At 39.6% G+C, this 21,162-nt stretch overlaps 1 protein-coding gene across 17 annotated transcripts in view; it reads right to left on the reverse strand.

The window, feature by feature from the left end:
* The window catches only part of TNRC6C (trinucleotide repeat containing adaptor 6C), a 584,197-nt gene that overhangs the window by 77,643 nt on the left and 485,392 nt on the right, over window positions 1–21,162 (reverse strand). For all 17 annotated transcript variants that reach the window (XM_074970980.1, XM_074970983.1, XM_074970988.1 and 14 more), the window contains one exon: window positions 17,976–18,308. In XM_074970980.1, coding sequence (XP_074827081.1) covers window positions 17,976–18,308 — 333 coding nt within the window. The remainder of the gene's footprint in view (window positions 1–17,975; window positions 18,309–21,162) is intronic.

Genomic DNA, 21,162 nt, shown 5'->3' on the forward strand with positions numbered 1-21,162 from the left:
ATGGCAACAGGTTACGGGAATCTCTGCATGAAGGCAGCTAAAACCCCAGGTTACTATATTTGCTGCAAGCAGTTATCAGCAGATGCATGTTTCCTTTAAAGGAGTACATATCTATTTAATCTATTGTTTACTCTCAGTAAAAGCTGCAGATTTGGGACCCTGCTAGCTGATTTCTATAGTCACTGTACTACCAGATAATACAATGCTTCTAAGACTTTTTTTTTAAAACTATTACTTTTAAAATTGGCATGCTTAGTCTAATACACCCCTATTAACCATTAGTTGCAAATTAGCAAATATTTTCTGAACTAATTAATTGTTTAAAAAAATCTATTTGAATGTATTTTCATCTACAGACTGATTTTCAGCCTATATCAATTTAAAATAACACATTACAGTGATTTTGAAAGGCTTAGTTTCAGAAAGTAAATTTCTAGAAGTTGACCTTTCTACTGAAAGCTCTTTACAACAAAAACTCTATTTCTGTGCATTGTACAGCACCAAGCACACTATCCACATTAAAGAAATTAATAAGTAATAATAGTGACAGAATTACTTCCATTAGGAAATTCTATTTAGAAGTCCATTTTTCCGATAGCTGGCCATCATATCTGGTTTTCAGTACATATAGACAAACTCTGGTGTCCGCTTAATCCACTGAAACAGATTTGCTGTCATTTCTCCTAATGTTTTCCCTTCATTAGTTACACTTAAAACTTCTTTGGTTTCACTAACTCAAATAGACAAATATTTCGAAGTTCTAAAAATCATAATAATCCATGAACGCAAAGGAAGATTTCTAGCATGATCACTCTATCTTTTGGTGCAGGCAAATTCTATAGGAAGCACAATAAGCACAAAGGGTAAAATTTTCAAAAGCACCTAAGTCACTTACGCACCTAAGTCCCTGTCAAAAGGCCTGAATGGGTACCACACTGGTGCTCACACTCAAGATGCTTCACTGATTCTGTCCTTCCCCACATTAGAGAAAAAGAGTCAGAAGAAAAACCATCAACCCAATCTCATCTCAGGGGCTGTCAGCATTAACAGGTTGCCTAACCAGTCCTGCTGGCTCCTCGCCTTCTCATTGACTCTGTTTTCTTCCTTATATCATTTACCCAATTTCTTCTTGCATTAATTGAGCTAACCAGCTCAAGTAATTAGTAGCCTTGGATTAATATACCTATTCCGCTAATGTATGCATTTGGGCTATAGTCATTCAACTTATGAAATAAACCAGTGATACTCAGACTGAGGCTTGGGAGCCACAAGTGACTCTTTGCAGTGTCTCCTGCAGCTTTTTGAAGCACACACTATTAAAACACTGTGTGACTGAATTATTAACCAATCTAAGTTTTTAGCCAATCAGGATGCTTTTACTATGTTATTAACCAACTGTAGTTGATAAAATTATACCTGGTCAGTCATTTTGCTGAGATATATATAGGAAGAAGAAAGCAACACAACAAAAACCCAAGCACAATCTTAAAGTACAGCAGAACCTCAGCGTTATGAACACCGTGGGAATGGAAGTTCGTAACTCTGAACAAAGCATTATGGTTGTTCTTTCAAAAGTTTATAACTGAACATTAACTTAATACATCTTTGAAACTTTACTATGCAGAAGAAAAATGATGCTTTTAGCCATCTTAATTTAAATGAAACAAGCACAGAAAGTTTCTTTACCTTGTCAAATCTTTTTTTTAAAACTTCGTCTTCATTTTTTAGTAGTTTACATTTAACACAGCACTATACTGTATGTGCTTCCCCTCCCCCAATGTGTTTAGGTCCTATGATTGTGTCCCTTGAATAGAAATGCCCCCCAACCTAAAGCAAATACTCACCCGCAACTACACACCACACAACAAAAACACTAACCCAGGAACCAATCCCTGCAACAAACCCCATTGCCAACTCTGTCCGCATATCTATTCAAGGGACACCATCATAGGACCTAACCACATCAGCCACACCATTAGGGGCTCGTTTACCTGCACATCTACCAATGGGATATATGGCATCATGTGCCAGTAATGCCCCACTGCAATGTACATTGGCCAAACCGGACAGTCTCTACACAAAAGAATAAATGGACACAAACCAGACATCAAGAATTGTAACATTCAAAAACCAATAGGAGAGCACTTCAATCTCCCCGGACACTCAACAACAGACTTAAAAGTGGCAATTTTTCAACAAAAAAACTTCAAAAAAACAGATGTCAATGAGAAACCGCAGAACTGGAATTAATTTGCAAACTGGACACCATCAAATTAGGCCTGAATAAAGACAGAGTTGATGGGTCACTATGAAAAGTAATTTTCCCTCTGCTGATACACCTTCTTGTCAACTGTTGGGAATGGGCGGCACCCACCTTAATTGAATTGGCCTTGTTAGCACTGACCCCCCACTTGGTAAGGCAACTCCCATCTTTTCATGTGCTGTAATATATACTGCTTACTGTATTTTTTACTCCATGCATCTGATGAAGTGGGTTTCAGCCCACGAAAGCTTATGCCCAAATAAATTTGTTAGTCTCTAAGGTGCCACAAGGATTCCTCGTTGTTTTTGCTGGTATCAGTTGGTTAACGAAAACTGAACTTTACTTTTTTTTTCTTTTTATACTGACTGCATAGTATCAGACTTGGTCCCACTAATATGACAACTTTATTACTTAACCATATTATGGATGACATGTGTGCACTGATTCAATACACACAACTGTTAAGCTTTAGTGGCTGTAGCAGTATAATAAACATCACACACAAAACTGCATTAATAAAATGATTTTCTATTTAAAGTGTAATTCAAATGTAAGCAGCATGTGTACACTTATCTTTTCATCTAAACCTTATGTTGTCAAATTTATAGAAAATGCCTATTATTTTATAATCCAGCTATCCTATTACATTGCATGGTAGTGACATTATGACCTACATATATCCAAAGAGGAATGGCTAATCAGTGACATGAAAACTGATTTTGCTAGATGTTCTAGTCCATCTTCAAAAAAAGAAATCAGATATTTGCTATAAAAAGGTTTAATCTTTACATAACTAATAAGATATTGCAGATCCCTAAGTTAGCTAAACAACAGTAGAATGAGAGTTCCTTTTATTTCAGGATCAATCGCGATTATATAATACTGCATGTCTTAAAGTTATTTCATAACACACTTAAAAAAAACCCAGAAAATTAAAGACTACTCCACTATGCTTAAAGTCCTTCTTAGGGTCTCGATCTATAATCCGGATATCTGCTCTTTCTGGCAGCCAACACGTAAACATTAATCTGATTCCTGTGTGAAATCCATTCTGGATAATTTTTGTTAGTTATCAACTAGCTAGTATCAAATCAAATGCCAACTTACACCCATTACAAACAACTTTTGTCACTTCATTTCAGTTTTCTAACTATTTTTACTACTGCCATTCAATATAATCATTAAAACTCACAGGCAATTATAAATCTGAAAACCTGGATTGTTCCTCCTACCCCATTAATTTTGTGTATTGACTTTTTTTTTTTTTTTTTTTAAGCAAAAGCACTTAGTTAAAATAAAGAACATGTAAGGTGAACTTTTGTAATAGACAATTTACTAAATTTGTTTTAGCACCAGGAAGACTGCAGGTAACATCCTGTTCCTGCAAGCATTTTATTTAAATACACTTTGATGCAAGTTGCAAAATAATCCTAAATAAAGTAAGTTGCGGCAAAGCCAAACTGAATCAGATATATGTTTAATAATCACACTTTGAATAACATAACAAAAATATTATTTATCTTAAGTACAAACAGGTTTACTTTGGTGTGAATATACAACAGGGAGACTACTACTTCTGACAGTTCAGTTTCCTCCACAACACATTAGAGCAATATTTGAAAAAGAAAAACTTGTTTCATACTAACAATCCTACTTCTTGTCAGCCTTTTCAAAATGTTCATCTAATACTAGTAAGCATGTTTGGCTCTCCAGTTACATATTTAAATTTCACCAGCATCAGCACATACAGTTTCTATCTAAGGGCTACTGCCATCAACTAAGTTCTCTTCCAGTCATTTTAACCATTTGATGTGTAACCAACAAATAAAGGACTAGTTTTATTTTGTTATAAGCTTTAGTTTTATAAATCAATTATCTCCAAAGACAAGGTCTAATACAGGTCACATGATTGTAATTCTACCTTATTACTCTGATAAACCTTACCTTTAACTAAACACTACAGGTTTATGTAGAGTTGACTTTCCTAAGAATTAATAAAATAGGAATATGTTAAAATAAAAAATTCTAAGACGTAAGGCTGTAGCTATATGGAACTTGCAAATTAGTTTATTCATAGGAGTGACTTCAGTTTGGTGGTATAACTATGTTCAGTAGTTAAAAACCGCAATAATTCTTTCCCTTCCATTTTTAAACAAAAAACATTTTTCCAATAAATAGGAATAAGGACTATTTTAACTAACTATTGAGAACATTAGGGAATAGCTTTTTTTGTATGTTCCATACAAACAGAAGATATTATTCTTGCAAGTTTTAAAACAGTCCACATAAGAGACTTACAAACAAGGCCAGAAATACTTTTTGAAAAGGAACTTAAATTTGAAAAATCATCATTTAGTAATCACTTCCAACTCCTGCTCTGAACCCCTAAGCCACAGAGAAAAAATATACAGTATCTGAAAACAAGCCGAAGTACACAGTGGCATTGCTATGAGTTAATAACTACTGAAAGCCATGAGCTAAGTTCCATTCTAAATCCAGAATGTTTCCCTATTTGTTTTGCTGTTGATTTTGATTAGTGCTTTACCACTAGTTTCACTGATTTGCACTCTATTTTTATTTTATCAACAGCTTCTGTTTTACAAAAAAAAGGAATTAGTGGTGACTGTCCACATGTTAAAAAAACCTAAACTAAATTAAAATGGTTTGTTTTGGTTAAATGCAATAAAGTTGGGATTTCTGAGCTCTCATTTTTTATCAAGCCTGTGAATACTCAGCCGGCTGTGCCTATTTGTTAAAGAGACACCATCAACTTGAAATATAGTCTGTTAAAAATTAGTTAAAAGTAGTTTCAGATACCACAACTGTCTGAGTACTCCTACCATTCTTGAAGGTTTATAACTACATTTTTCTTTTTTAAAATGCTTCTTCCACCTGAGTGAAACATCACCCATAAAACAAATGGGGAAAGTGACTGCAGTGGAACGGGGAAATTGTCAAATTTTTTAAACGTTTTCCTTGACTAAGCAGCAGCTCAGGATACCTTTAGAATAATTTTGCTGTCATACAGTAACGGATTTTTCCTCCGACCAAAATAGAGACACGTGAAGATATTTCCTAATAGCAGCTACAGAATTTAGGATCTGAACAGCCAGTCTTCAGTTAATTTTTTAATTGGAAAAACAATTATTTTCCTGAATGCCTTACATGTAAAAAGCACCTGTTAGACAGTCCTCCAAGAAATGAGGTTAAACATGGACCTCTATAATTCTCAGGAGGCTGAAATCAAGATAACTTTATCAGTATACATTAGACAGTATGTTTGCTATCCTTGTAGACATCTTGCCTTTATAAGCCAATACACTAAACTATGAGGATATGCCACCCCCAGGAATTCTAAATTAAAATACGACAACAAAAGAGAAGCTAAGTAATATGTGATGAAATAAGTATCCTGAGATGTGAATACAGCTCATTTAGTTTTTCCTGTGATATTACTGCATAAAACAAAATTTTATACACTACACAAACAAAAACATAATTAAACCCAAATAGGAAATATATGGTCTATATAATAGCATTCACAAATTCCTATTTGTTCACAACACTTATTTCAAACTAAACAGAATACACTACAAACATTATTTAACAAAACTGCAGCCAATGAGCTTTTAAACCCCAAAATAAAAGCTGTATTTTCTCCAGAACCAGAGACTGAAAGAAAAAAGGTCAATATTGACGCTGGCATCAGCCCATAGGGCTGGAAAATAATGAGATACTGCCACTACTGTCAAACCCTCACTTTTCAGAGCACAAGAGATGCACTTTTAAATCTGCTTGTATCTGTTCAGTTCTCAGAATGATCTGGTTTTTCACATCATATTGACTACTGCATGTATTACTTGTTTTCATTTCTTTTTATACGTTCCTGATCAGTTGCAAGACGACCTTCTGCTTTCCAATACAAAAAACCATAATGCTCAGAAGCTTCATCATAATTCCTGCAGGACCATGACCATTTTTGAGAGTTAATGCATGCCAGTTTCATAATGCTAAATTACAGAAAAATGATCTTTAAGAAAAACTAATACTGATTGTGTCATTTAAACCTGGCACATCTAATCAAACATGCTTTGGCTATCTGGACGCAGCTATACCAACTTTGTTACTTATAACAAAACAAAGGACATATTATTTGCTATTCTTGTTCTCTAAGAATAGTTGCCAGCTGTAGTCTTCATTCTTCTGGATCATGAGGTACTAGAAGAACTCTAGAAATGTTCCACCTCAATAAAGGAAGACGCTACTGGTGACATACTGGGGTTGATTGGAGGAGGAGAAAAAACGGTACAAACCAATTTCCATCATGATTATTTGCGGGGGAGATAAGGAATAGCAACTGGAAGGTAAAACAAGCTATATACACACACATAGCTTTCTTTAACTACAATCTTGAAAAGAAGCCCAAAAGAGCAATTCTGTATGTCATGAGTTTTAGGACTGTTTTTGTTATTTGACTCCAGTATAAGGATTTGGACAGTGATACTTATGTACAAAATGCTTTTATTTTTAAAGAAATCTAGTACTGTCAAATACAATGTTCTTGTGCAACTGAGTTTAAAATACTTAACATTAAAGTATACAGCAGAACCTCAGATTTATGAACTGACTGGTCAACCACACACTTCATCTGGAACCAGAAGCATGCAATCAGGCAGCAGCAGAGGGTGTCTCTTTTTTTTTTGGGGGGGGGGGGGGGGGAGAGAAGAGGGAGCAAATACAGTACAAACACTGCCCAAGTTACGCAAGACCTGACTTACACAAATTTGCACTTACAGAAAAAGTTAAACTAGAAATAGGAGTAGGGGTTTGGGGTTTTTTTTGGCATAACGTTCGGGTATAGGTTTCCAACTTACGCAAAATTCGAGTTATGCAAGGCTTTCCAGAATGCAACAATTGCATAAGTCGGGGAGCATCTGTACTGTACTGTGTTAAGCAAACTATTAAAAAAAATAAAGGCAAAGTTTAAAAAAAGATTTGAGATGGTAAGGAAACTGTTTCTGTGCTTGTTTCATTTAAATTAAGATGGTAAAAGCAGCATTTTTTTCTGCATAGTAAAGTTTCAAAGCTGTATTAAATCAATGTTCAGCTGTAAACTTTTGAAAGAACAACCATAATGTTTTGTTCAAAGTTACAAAGGTTTCAGAGTTATGAACAACCTCCATTCCCGAGGTGTTCGTAACTCTGAGGTTCTACTGTAGTTAGGTCAAAGAATAAGATTTTTACATTACTTACATCTGTACATCAACATTCCTAACCAATTTGAAACATTTTTTTCTTACTTCTTAAGTATTACCCATCCAGATCATGATTACAGAATACTTAAAAAGCCAACAACAAAATTATACCCGCTTCATTGATACGTAGTAATGATATATTTACTTGCATTAATCCTTACATTCCTTATATTTACAGAACATCCTTTTTAACTCCTTGGCACCAGGATGAACATTATGAGGAGTATTTTGAATAGGTCAATGATAGGATTGAGTGCATAAGGAAGACTAATTATAAGAGGACATTACAGGAAGAAAAGTGGCAATAGTGAGTACTTGACCAGATGTACTTGCCTTTAATTGCTCTCTGCGGCTGGAAGGGTTATATGGAGGCCCATGGAGGATACTGGCTGCACATGTTTGACGTTAACTACGCAGGAACAGACTCTTAAGATAGTTTGGGCTAGACGCTGGCCAACAGTGACCCTCCTGTCCTTTAATTTAGGCTAATGAATGACAGGTATTTGGTTAAAATAAAGACGATATTATTCATCATGACAGGTTTCAGAGTGGTAGCCATGTTAGTCTGTATCAGCAGAAAGAACGAGGAGTCATAGAACCTTAGAGACTAACAAATTTATTTGAGCATAAGCTTTCGTGGGCTAAAGCCCACTTCATCAGATGCATGCAGTGGAAAATACAGCAGGAAGATGTGCCCACGAAAGCTTATCCTCAAATAAATTTGTCAGTCTCTAAGGTGCCACAAGTACTCCTCGTTCTTTCTATTATTCATCATGTGAGTACAGAAACAGCACCTGATCTGTTATAGCATAATGGAGACTTGGTCAGACGACACTGAGTCCAATATTGACCCAATCAACTCTCGTTAGGCACCCAGCTCATCATGCAGTGAGAGAGAATCAAGCAGGTGGAGGTGTCTTGTTATTTACATGTAACCTTAGCTGAAGGATATCTTCTTAAGATAATTGTTGTTAGTTGGTTCAAGACTGGTTGGACGCTATGACATCTGTGTGACTATCTGAAGTGGTTTCTGGTTTAGTATTGCACTGGGCTCCTGAATATATAAGGATACATCAGGATTACCATGAATTTCTGTTAAATATCCAGCCACATTGGTTGAGAAATGACCATATTTGAGAGAAGGGTGGCTTGACCAGCGGTTGTGACCTGACAATGACAAACTGACCCTCATGGTGGAGTGAATCAAAAGGACGCCTTTTCCAAGAGCAGCTGCAGATCTGGCCATTATCTTGGTAAAGACTCAAGGTGCTGAGTTCAGATATGACAGCAGTGTTTTGTTTGGAAAATGTTGTTACAGGACTGCACAGAATAGGAACCATGGATGAGAGTTTAAGATCAGGATCTAGAGGTAAACTTCTGTAGACCTAATGAAAAGAGAATTGCTTTGAGTTGACTGTTCAGGCTCTATTTGAAAACTCCATACCCAAAGGAATGAATTTAACTTATTCAAACCCTGCACTGGCTTGATCGAAGAAGACTGAGTAAAACTGCTGAAAGGTTTGTAACCTCTTCTTCTTCTTCTTGTAATGTCCTTATGGGTGCTCTACTTTATGTGACTACCGAGCAGTACTCACAGCTGGACTTCAGACTGCAGACAACACAGCATTTCCAACAGCAGCATCTAATCTAGAAGACTGGACCACTGTGTAATGATTGGAGAAGATATGTATGAAAGACCAAGTGGTTGCCTAAATGTCCAAAAGAGGAACATTCTTGAGTAATGCCACAGAAGCAGATAAGGATCTTGTAGAATGGACCAACTCTCTACAAGAAGGTTGTATATTTGAAGATTTAAAACAGAATATGATACAGTCATAGATCCATCTGGAAAGTGGAAAATCGTCAAACCTTTGGCTCTATCTGCAATAGAAAATCAACCAGACTGTTAGTGTCTAAATTCCTTAGATTTGTCCAAATAAAAAGCTAGCACCCTCCTAACATCTCAAGTGTGTAAAACCACTTCTTCTCTGGGGAAAAACAGAAGGTAGATATCTGTGGTTCACATCAACCAGCTTGACACCTTGGGTAAAAATTTTGGGCATGGGAGTAACGTGACTTTGTTCTTACAAAATACTGTAAATGAAGGATCTGCCATTAGAACTCCTATTTCACCAATCCTATGAACAGAGATGATATCCACCAAAAAGGCTATCTTCTGAAATAAATCAACGGGGGAAGATGTAGTCCTTGCCTCAAAAGGAGGTCCCAATCAGACATCTAAGAACTAATTTCAAGTCCCAAATAGGGGTGGGTTCCTTAAGTTGGGGAAAGAGGTTTCTTAGTCCTCTCAGAAATATTACATTTGTAAGATGGGTGAAGACTGAGAATCCTTCAACCACTGAATGAAAAGCTGTTACAGCAGCCAAATGGACCCTGACAGAGCTCACAGATAAACCTGTGGTCTTCAGCTCTAGAGGTAATCCAGGACGATCAAGAGGGAAGAGTGGGCAGGAGGAAGCTTTGAGACGAGATCTGCTAAGGTCACGAATTGTTGTGGAGAAGATAAGCCCTAGCCTAGGCTCCCATGAACTCTATTCTTTGTATTGGGCTCAAAGCTGACTTTTTAATGTTGAGCTGCAACTCTAGTTTGCAGAACATGGATCTTGTAGTCTGTATAGTGTCAAAAACCTCGTTGTAAAAACGGCCCTTGATCCGCTAGTTGTCCAGGTATGAAAAAACAATTATCCCCAGATGCTGGAGGTAAGCTGCGACCACTGCCAGCACCACTGAGAACACTCATGGGGCAGATGAGAGTCCGAAAGGGTGCACTCGACACTGAAAAGTGTAGGAATCTTTTGTAGACTGGATGAACTGCAATATGGAAATAGGCATCATGCAGGCTGAGGGCCAAAAACCAACTCCTTGGTTCCAATAATGGGATTATAGCTACAAGAAACACCATCCTGAAGTTCTGCGACCCGACAGAGCTGTTTAAGAAGCTTAGATCTAAATTCGGTCTCCACCCTCCATTCTTTTTTGGAACTAGAAAGTACTTGGGAGTAAAATCCCTTCCCTCTGTGCTGAATAGGGAATGGCTTTACAGCACCCATTTGCAGAAGTGAGTCAACTTTTTGTTTAAAAAGAGGTGCTTACAGGAGGTGTTCCAGAAAAAGTATGGGGAAGGTGGGTGAGTAAATGGGAGGCAGGTAAATGGATAATGTATCCCAATCTTATCGTCTCCAGCACCCATCTCTCTGATGTGATTCGCTCCCATGCAGAAAGAAATGGGGAAAAGACAGTTACCAAAGGGTGGGAGATGGGTAACAGGTCATATAGGCAGAGCGGGTTTGCGGGATAGTTTCAGACCCTCATCCAGACAACTGAAATTGACATTTAGATGATGATGGTTCTGCAGTGGGCATACACGGAGCAGATAGACTCCCCCTCTGGAATCTCGACCTTTTCCTGGGTGGCCCATAGGGTCTCTGAAGTCCTGAAAATGAGACTGGGTAGGATGTTTGAGCTGACTGGGATCTACTAAACCTCTGTTTGTTTTTAAGTGTGTAGAGATCTCATTGTGGATCTTGAATCTTTAAGGGTACAAAGTGAATCAGTGGACTCCGCAAACAATTTGAGACCATCAAAGGGAAAGTCCTTAACTTTGGACCTCCGTTGGGTATCTAGACATCTGAAACCAGGATGCTCTCCAGATGACTACCGCCGTACAGATGGATTGAGCAGCAGTATCAGCTGCATCCAACAAGGCCTGCAGCAATGACCTAGCTAACAGCTGACCCTCGTTAATAGTAGCCTGAAATCATTCACACTGATCAGCCAGCAGGTGCTCAATAAAGGTGGTAAATCTGACATAATTTGAGTGATAGTATTTAGCCAGGAAAGCCTGATAGTTCACAATCCTAAATTGCTGAGCAGCGGATAAGCATGTCTTTCTGCTGAACAGATCAAGGCATTTTTTATTTTTATCATACGATGTGGCCTTTATGTTGTGTTGTCTGCCACGTTTGTTCACTGCCTCCACAACCAGGGAATTAGGAAATGGGTAGGTGAACAGAAATTCAGTCCTTAGCATGAATGTATTTTTTTTTTTTTAAATCAGCCCATTTATACATCAGGGAGATTGTGAAAGGGGTCTGCCAGATGCATTTGGCAGAGTCAAGCTGGGCCCCATTAATAGGCAGGGCAACACGGGTGGAGGGAATCCATTGGAGAATGTCTAGGAGCTTATGTTGTAACTCTGACCTCTTCCAAGGGAATCTGAAGGGAGTCTGCAATGTGCTTCATCATTTCTTGGAAGAGTCTGAAGTCATCGGCCATGGTTGATTGGGGGGGGGGGGGGGAGACGAGACGGACAGACACGCACAAACATGTCATCTAGGGAAGATGAAGATTTTTTTTTTTGAGGGGTAACCTCTATCTACTCTGACCTCCTGTTCTTCAAAACAGTCTTGAACCTGGGGAAATGGAGGGGGGCAGTTGGAGTGGGAGAGCATCTTCCCCTGTACTTTCCACTAGAGAGGCTGTGGGGCATGGAAAAACTGCTGATGAGATGATGCACAAGGATCCCAGGATGGCCACTGGGGAGGTCTGAAAGGCAAAAGAGGAGTGTGAGTAGATCCAAAGCAAAAGTGGAGCACTTCTCAAAGAACCACCTCCTTTCCTGAAAAACTGTGACTGTTTTCCCAAGCAATAAGTTTGGTATTTTTTCCTGTTCCAAGGGAGCTGGGACAGACTCCACCTAGTTAATCTATCCTTAAGAAGGAAAAAGTTCTATCTATCCCCAGAAGCTTGTTGGATTCCATTGAGCTCTTCTTCGTCCAAGACTTTTTCATCTGAAAAAAGGATCCAGAGGCTTCTAATGTCTAGCAGATGATACAATGTGCATCATCATGCCTCTAAAGCTACCAGAGGATCACTGATCTAGATGTGGATCTGATTATTCAGGTCCTCCTCTTCACTGTTGATCTCTTCTTCCCACGGGTATTTTTATCCCCCAGGGACCTCTTTTGGTAAATGGTGCATCTGAGGAACCCAGGTCAACAGGTTTTGAAATATGAATACCCCTTGTCTAATAGTATCAGGCAACTCAAAAACATCTCCCTCAAGACAAAACTGAATGTGTACAGAGCAACTGTTATCGCCATCACAACATATAGCAGTGAGACATGGCAACTTACCAAGAAAGATACGCAAAAGCTGGATGCATTTCATCACAAATGTCTGAGAAGAATACTGGGAATAACATATAGAGATACGAAGACGAATGAAGAAGTCAGAAAAATTACTGGACAAGGTACTCTCTCACAAATAATCTACAAAAGAAGACATCAGTGGCTGGGAGAATTGAAAAAGAACGCTTACCAAATACCGCCCTTGAATGGAAGCCAGAAAACGCAAGAAGAAAGAGGAAGACCATAAATAACATGGAAACGAACAGTTCTGAAGGACGCCAAGGACCTCAACATGAAATGGGAAGATCTGCAGAGAAGAGCAGTTGACACGCAAGGATGGCAAATGTGGGTAGCCCAACATGCAGCGAAGCACAGGACGGACTAAGGTCTAAGGTAAGGTAATAGTACCAGGAGGAAGTAGAGGCATTTGCTTCTGGCAGATTCTTGCTCTCTCACAGCCTGGATCCTCTTTTTTGAATGCCTGAGGCTATTTTCATAAGTCCATGAACTCTGGAGCCGTATGAACTCAATTCCTTCTGTGACCTCTTAGTTCAGCTAGCTATGTCTCTGTGCAATATGTCAGCTCTTCCAATGGGAGGGGAGAAGCAGCCTCTGTTCAGTGGCAGGAGTTAGGGTGGGGTCAAGGGCGGGAATGTTCCCTGTGCCAGGTGTCACAGCTGCTTCTGTCACCAGGGAGGTGCCTAAAGGAAGCAGGGAAAGGCTCTCTAGCTATCCCTGGGTGAAGGCATCATAAATCCCCTTTGAGAAGAGTATCTGCTTAGATACCAAAACCCCTTGCAGCTGAACAGGTCTTACCTCCTGATTCTCTATGCTGCTCGGAGGTGGAATAATCCATTACGAAAGCCTCATTTTTTGTGTAAAAGACTGGCAACATGGGCATTTTGTGACCCTGGAATTCCTATAAGAGTCAGACATGCTGTACACCTCTTTCAACTGGCTCACTGCGTGTGGGACTGAGACAGCTGCACACTGGTATGTAGCCTGATATGTTCCTAGACCTATGTTACCAGTTGCATTTTCTCCTATATTCAATCTGAACTCCTCAGTTAGCAAAGGTACTGATGCACCACCTGGTGGAGAAAAACAAATGAGCTCTGAGATTTCAGCAAACTCCTTATATGCAGGGGATGATATCACTAAAAAGTCTCAGTGTGCCATCTCCATCTGCCAGTAGGCAGAACAGTTCCCAAGCATCTAGCTTGGCCAAGATAACTGGAGAGACACACATTCTACTACCTGTGCTCCAGAATCTGCTAACTGGATTTCTACGTGTAGTTTAAAGTTTTCATTTTGACTCTAACTGTTCTGCATCCCGATTTCGCTAACTGTATAATATTGCAGCAGTTCTCTTTATTATTGTGGGTTCACTTGTTTTGCATGCCCCAGAGTGAATGTGCTATGAAAGAAGTGGGAAAGGTTGCTCTGCTTGCTTTTTTTTTTTCTCTTTTGTAAATTGCTAGTGTTCTGTCTCTCTTTCTAGCCTTCACAGAAAACTAGGAAAAGGGCAAATAAGTAAATGCACACACCTATGTAGAAAGTGCTGTTGAGGACTGCCTTGCTACTAAGACTGAAAGAACTAAATTAATAAACCCTGCTGGAAGCACTGGTGCAGCAGACTAGCAAATGGGAAATGGAGGTACAAGAAACTATAAAAGCCAGATACCTCAGGAGACCTGTTAGTCAGGGAGTCTCTGGTTCAAGGCTTGCTAGAGAGCCTCACATTACTGTATACTAAATCCTTCTGTAGGTTATACAGTAATTTATAGTGATCTTCTGCATGTTTTTTGGGGGAGGGGAGTAACTTTCCACAAAGTGAGCAAGAACTAATTTACCTTTGATTTCTTTACGCTATGTGGATAGACTGTATTTTCTTTACAGCCTATCCAACGGCACAGTGTCTATGACAACCCAAAAAGAATGGCATTCTTGATTCTGGAAATAATTTCTCTCTTTGGACTTCCAGAAAGGAGATATGACAACTTACAGAGAACGCTGCAAGGCTCATGTTTTTCCAGGGTTTTTCTAAGTATGAAGAGGATGTTGGATAGGGATGACTATTAAGTAGTGTTTGGCCATATGGCTTGGAAAAGTCTCAGTTGGCACTGGACAATTGTATTGTTTTCTTAAATGTGTTTAGACTTGTACTGACATATTTTTAGAAAACTAAATAAAACAAAACATCCCATCCATAGCACAACAGGTTATGAAACAAGGCTAACTCTGAACATGAGAGACTGTAATTATGGAAGACATGTCTTTCCAGCTAGCCACAGGTGTACACTGCAGAAGCAGGTAAAAATCTGTCATTCATGAGAGAAGTAGCTATGACTTCTGCAGGATATATAGTAAGTGAAAGAAACTGGCCTACATCGGTTGGCAGAAGAAAAACAAATGTGTAGTTAACTATATCTGTTGTGACAATTCCTAAATAACTTTTACTGTGTTTCTAAGTTTTCCCTGGATCCTCTTTTTCATTATAACAAAAACTTATTTGATATGAAATGCTGCTGTAATCTGACAATTCACAAGCACCTCTATATCAGCAGCAAATGTAAAAGGAAGGAAAAAAAACTGTGAAAACTAACTGATCTATTCAGTTTTCAAACCTAAACAGCAAAGAAATATTGAAAACGTATCTCAAAACGGTATTTCAGCAACATGAGCACCAATAAATAAAACATCAAGCAATTACACGATACATTGTTGCCATGGGAAAATACTGCCACAGACTTCAAATTCAAAGACCTCCATATCACTCAGGATAAATTCATATCTGCTAAGGAGTGACTGAATTCCTTATTTTCTGGAATATCCTTATTTCTGGAATATCATCATCTTAGGACAGAGAATGTACAAAACAAAACCAAGACAAAAATAATGGAGTTATTTCTTCTCAAATATATAACTGTGAAACTTCCCCAGAAATTCAACTGTGTCTGCTTACTGAACACATTTACAAATTGTTCTGAGAGTACTTTTTGACTCCTAGCTACTCTGAGTTTGTTCTTTTTAGTTTGATATTGGACAAGAGCAATTGCATAAATCTCGTAGCATTTACCATTTCCTGTGGTCTAACATATGGCAATTGCCTCCAATATCTTTTCGAATACAATCACAGGGTACTTTGGACAGAAATACCTGTACAACTTAGTCTCCTATCTAAAATATTTCTGTCAAAAAGCTCAAGTTAATTGATTTTCAGAATTAATTTGCAACAAAGAACAGTTAAGAAGTTTGGTGCTTTCACAGTCATACAACTTGCATGACACGACCACAACCTAAGAGTTCAAAAATCTTGAGTAGGGACCCCAAAAAAACCCATGAGATTTTTTGAAAAATCTTAATCTAATTCCCCCTGCCTTCCCCAAATATCGGTGTGACATTTACAGAGTAAAAATTTTACTGTAAGTGCATACAAATAAAGGCTGCAGCTCCCCTGCATATCTTCTTTCTCCAGGACCCCAGTCTGCCTTGCTCCCTTGATTCCCACTTTGATAGGCTCCTTTAGCCCCCAAGAGCCACATTGCCCCCTGGCAGGCTCCAGCAGCTGTCCTCTCTCTATAATCTATGGAGAAAGGGGCTTCCTACCTTAACTCTGTTAGCTCCCTCCTTCCTGCAGTGTGACTGGGGAAAAGGACAGGATGAGGATCCTGCTTCTGAGCTTGGGCGCGTGGGAATGGGCTACTTCCAGTATCACCCCAGAAGCTGAGAGTTTAAGGAAAACACCAAATGTTGTCAGACTTGCAATAAGACCATGACAGCTGGCAACACTGCCCTGCTCTGCCTGCTCCAGGGCTCTGCCATGCTCAGTATGTGCAGGAGTACTACCGTACTGCAGGCAGCAGCTACATCTACAGTTACACCAAAATGTCCTTGAGCATCCAAATGGGGAAACAGCAAGCAGTTTCGACAAAATTAAGTCAGGCTGCAATAGTAACATTCATGATATCTCAAACGTTGACAACACTGTGAGGGTATGTCTACACTACAGCTGCACAGATTGGCACTGGAGCTATGCTGCTCTAGCATAGAAGCTTCCTACAACAACGAAAGGGGTTTTTCTGTTGATGTAGGTGTACCCACCTCTCTGAGAGGCCGTTGCGAAGTTGATGGAATAATTGTTCCATCAATCTAGATGTGGTTATCCTAACTATGTTGCACAGGGCATGCAATTTTTCACAGTCCTGAGCAATGTAGCTATGACGACCTAGCTTTCAAGTGTGGACCAGGTCTGACCCACTCTGTTTGCCTTTTCAGAGTAAATACCTCATACAAGAATGCACCCTGCTTTGCCTGACATATGTATGTAACAGGCATAGTGGAAAACAAAGTGACAGGTATCTATCAGAGACTCTGAACGAATGGATCACCACTGTGAGAAAGAGATTTACAGAATCTCTAACAGGGAGTGGGAAGGGAGAAGCAAAATTGCCTCTTATGTCCTCACCAGTAGCTGGAGTGGAGGAAGAAAGAAGAGGGAAGGTGGATGAGAGACATCCTCTCACACACTAGTCCCAATAGTCAGGAAGGTAGGTAGCCTTCATGCTTCCATCTGAAGTGAACATGGTGACTTTGCAGGAAGGTCCAGGGTATTCATTTAGTTTTCCTATGATTTTTGTTTCTTACCATGTGGCTTATCAGGGAGCAGAAGAGCAAGTAAATGTACACCAAAAAAATGCAGTACAGCAAATGTGAAATATACCTATTTTTAACCTACATGCAAAAGATATCTTAAAGAACATTACGATTGCAAAGTCAAGCACTCAACACATAGGAAATTCCCAAATTAAGGTTGCCTGTGCAAGAATCTTAGGCTGTGCCTAAAACATCTAGCACGAGGCCCTGCTACCTGCAGAAATAGAAATCTATTCACATGACATGAAGATTTTTAACAGTGATACAAACAAAAAAATAATATATTTTAAGATTCAGATTTCATGTCTCCCTTTCCTCTCTCATAGTAAGATTTTCAGTAAGAGTCATCATACTGAGAACAGCAAAACAGTAGATAATGGTTGCTGAACAAAAAGTTTTTTAAATTTTGGCATATGTAAACATTTCTGAATTTGAGTTCTGCACCATAAAGTTGCTAATGCATCTGCTTTCATGTCCCCTCAGGAAGAAAGAAATTGCACATGTTCAACTTACAAAAGTATCATTGCCACTCATAATATTTGGTATTTCTTACAGTAGTTTTGATCATAGTCACTTTAATTACCAAAGGTAAAAGGCATAATTACATAGAGAATGAGTTTGCAGTGTCCCCATTAGATGTGAACGTCTTACCTGTTTGGGTTAGGGTCTTACTGGGATGATGCTGTCCACCTGCTCCTGGCTGTGGAGGAGGACTTGCCCCTGCTTGTCCAGTACCTTGTGGTGGGCTTGCGCCTGTCAGAGTCCCAGTAGGCAGTGGCTGACCTCTCTTTAAGAGCTGCTTCTGTTCTTGCTGGCGAAAGCGTGGAGGCACCTCACGAGGCAGGTAACGGGATGCAGCTGGCTGCTGCCCATTAGCAGATGCACGCTTGCCATTGCTGCTGTTGGTAATAGTGCTGGTGGAAGTACTGGTACCGGTACCGGCAGGCTGGGGCTGGCTTAAACTGGTCTTAATAGGTTCTGGCACTGTATAAAATGAAACAAATATTAGTTTAATCCAAGGAAGAATTAAAGATCATTTCTCCAAAATGAGTGGGTAAAAGAAATTATAAAATTTAACCTTAGAAACGCAAAGTAAAATACATACAAGAATTATATACAAAATATATAAAGAAACTTCCACGGAGAAAAATGTCAACATTTGTTTAAGGAATAAACAGTTTTATCCAAGTTTCTGTTAGGAGGGATAATAGTATAAAATTGACCAGGGCTTTTCCCTAAACAACAATCCTGAAGCAACAAACGCAGGAACAAACAGGGTAATACCAAAATTATTTTACAAGATGAAGAGGTTACCCACCTCGTGCAGTAACCGTGGTTCTTCAAGATATGCCTTCCTATGGATGCTCTACTGTAGCTGTATCCACATCCCTGCATCTCAGATCAGAGATTTTAGGTAGCAGTGTCCATCTGGCCCGCACGTACGCTCTCCCTATCTCATGCCTTGCCTCGAGGCTATCTAGCACTGCGTGGACAAACCATCCTCAGTTCCTTCTCTACCGCACAGACATTTATTAAGAGCTCCAAAGTAGAGGGGAGGAGGGCGGGTTGTGGAGCACCCACAGGGACACACATCTTGAAGAACCACTGTTACGGCACAAGGTGAGTAACCTCTTCTTCAAATAGTGTCCCTATGGGTGCTCCACTGTAGGTGACTGTACAACAGTACCCCTGATGGAAGGATGGGACTTCAGAGTCAGTATTTAAAGAGTTAGTACTGATGATAATACTGTGGATCCAAACACAGCATCTGATGCTGAGTTATAGATGATTGCATACTGTTCTGCAAAAGTATGAGCAGATGCCCAAATTGCTGCTCTGCATATTTCTGTGATGGGAACGTTTTTAATGAAGTGGAAACAGATCCTGTGGAATGAGTCTGAACTCCAGACAGAGGCTGAAGATTGTAGGTGCAATAGGAAATGCAGCTAGATATCCATCTAGAGTCTCTGTTTCAGGACTGAGGATCCTTTAGACCTCTCTGCAAGCAAAAGGAATAGTTTTGCAGATTTTCTGAAAATTATTGTTCTAACCAAATAGAATGCCAAACCTCTCCTGACATTGAGTTTATGTAATATTGCTTCTCTCTTGGCATGGTGTGGCTTTGGAAAGAAGGTTGGGAGGGAAGTAAGTTGGTTTATATGGTGTCAGTGTGACCTCATCACTAAAAAAAATTGTGAAGGGTGGGTGTGCAATTAGAGCCTCTATTTCCCTGATTCTCCAAGCTGAGATGATGGCTACTAGGAATGCCGTTTTCATAGACAGAGGCATAAGTGAGCATGTGGCCACTGGTTCAAAAGGAGGCTTTGTAAGGCACTTGAAAACCAAGTTAAGGCCCCATGTTGGTGTAGGACGCCTGATTTGTAGGTGGTTACCCATACCCTTGAGGAATCATTGTAGGATAAGTGAATTCGGAATAGCAATCTATCTTATGATGAAAGGCTGTTATGGCTGTGAGGTGTACCTTTATTGAATTTAGAGATAATCCTGACCTTTTTTAGATCTAGGATGTAGTCTAGTACTAGCAGGAGTGGAGAGGATATGGGGGTAACATGTTTTGAGTCACACCAGATTTGGAATCTTTTCCACTTCTGCATATACATGTGATGAGTTGTTATTTTTGTGCTATGGAATAACACCTCTTTCACATTCTCTGAACAGGAACGCTCCATGTTTTCGAACCATTGAGGAACCATACCTTGAGTCACAGAACCTGTGAGCTGGGATGGCGAATCTGGCCGGCATTCTGAGAGAGGAGGTGAGGAAGGGACTGAAAAGTGATTGGGAGGCACACGCTAACTGAGTAAGGTATGAGAACCACATTTGGGTTGGCCATGTGTGAACTAGGAGAATAACTTTTGCTCTCTTTCTTTTCTTATCTTGAGCAGGACCTTCAATATGCGAGGAATTGGAGGAAAAGCATAAAGGAGATCTGTATTCCAGTGAAAGAGGAAGGCATCTCGTAGCAAATGATGTCCCAGACCGGCTCTGGAACAATACTGGGAGCATTTTTTGTTTTGGTCATGGCAAATAAGTCTATTTTTCGGACTCTCCAATGACAAAATACATTGTGGAGAACAACAGGGTCCATTTCCCAGTCATGTTCCTGCAAGAATGTCCTGCTGAGGGTGTCCACTGTGGTATTCTGCACAGCCAGCAGGAAGGCTGCTGCTATGATGATGCTGTGCCAAACGTACCAATTCCATAGTTTCACTGCCTTTGCACAAAGGGATGGTGATCTCACTGCTCCCTGGTGGCTTATGTAGAACATTCATGCTGTGTTGTCTGTCATGAGTTTTATATGTTTATCCTTGATCAATTATAGGAACCGTCAACAAGCATTCCTGACCACCTTGAGCTACAACAGGTTAATATGTAGTGTTGATTCTAAGAGGAACCATTTGCCTTGAACCATGTGATTATCTAGATGAGCTCCCCAGCCAGGTAAAGATGAGTCTGTTGTCAGTATCAATGTTGCAGGTGGCTGAGTGAAGGGGACTCCTATGCAGACATTCTGCAGATCTTTCCACCATTTGAGAGAGTCTTTGACCATCAACAGCAGTTTATTCAATCTGTCTCTGTTTGGTGTGTATACCGTTTGGAGCCATGCCTGAAGGCAATGCATGTGGAGACTTACGTGACTTATTATAAAGGTGTTTACTGCCATGTGCCCCAGTAGTAGCTGAAGGCAATTTCTGGCCAATGTCTGGAGGCTGATCTGAATGGCATTGATTAAGATGCTTAGTGTGTTGAACTTGTGTAGTGGGAGGAAGGCTTTGGCCTTCGCCACATTTACACAGGCTCCCATGAATTGTAGATG

The sequence above is a fragment of the Natator depressus genome, chromosome 14, assembly GCF_965152275.1.
Source record: "Natator depressus isolate rNatDep1 chromosome 14, rNatDep2.hap1, whole genome shotgun sequence".
In the NCBI taxonomy this organism is placed as follows: Eukaryota; Metazoa; Chordata; order Testudines; family Cheloniidae; genus Natator; species Natator depressus.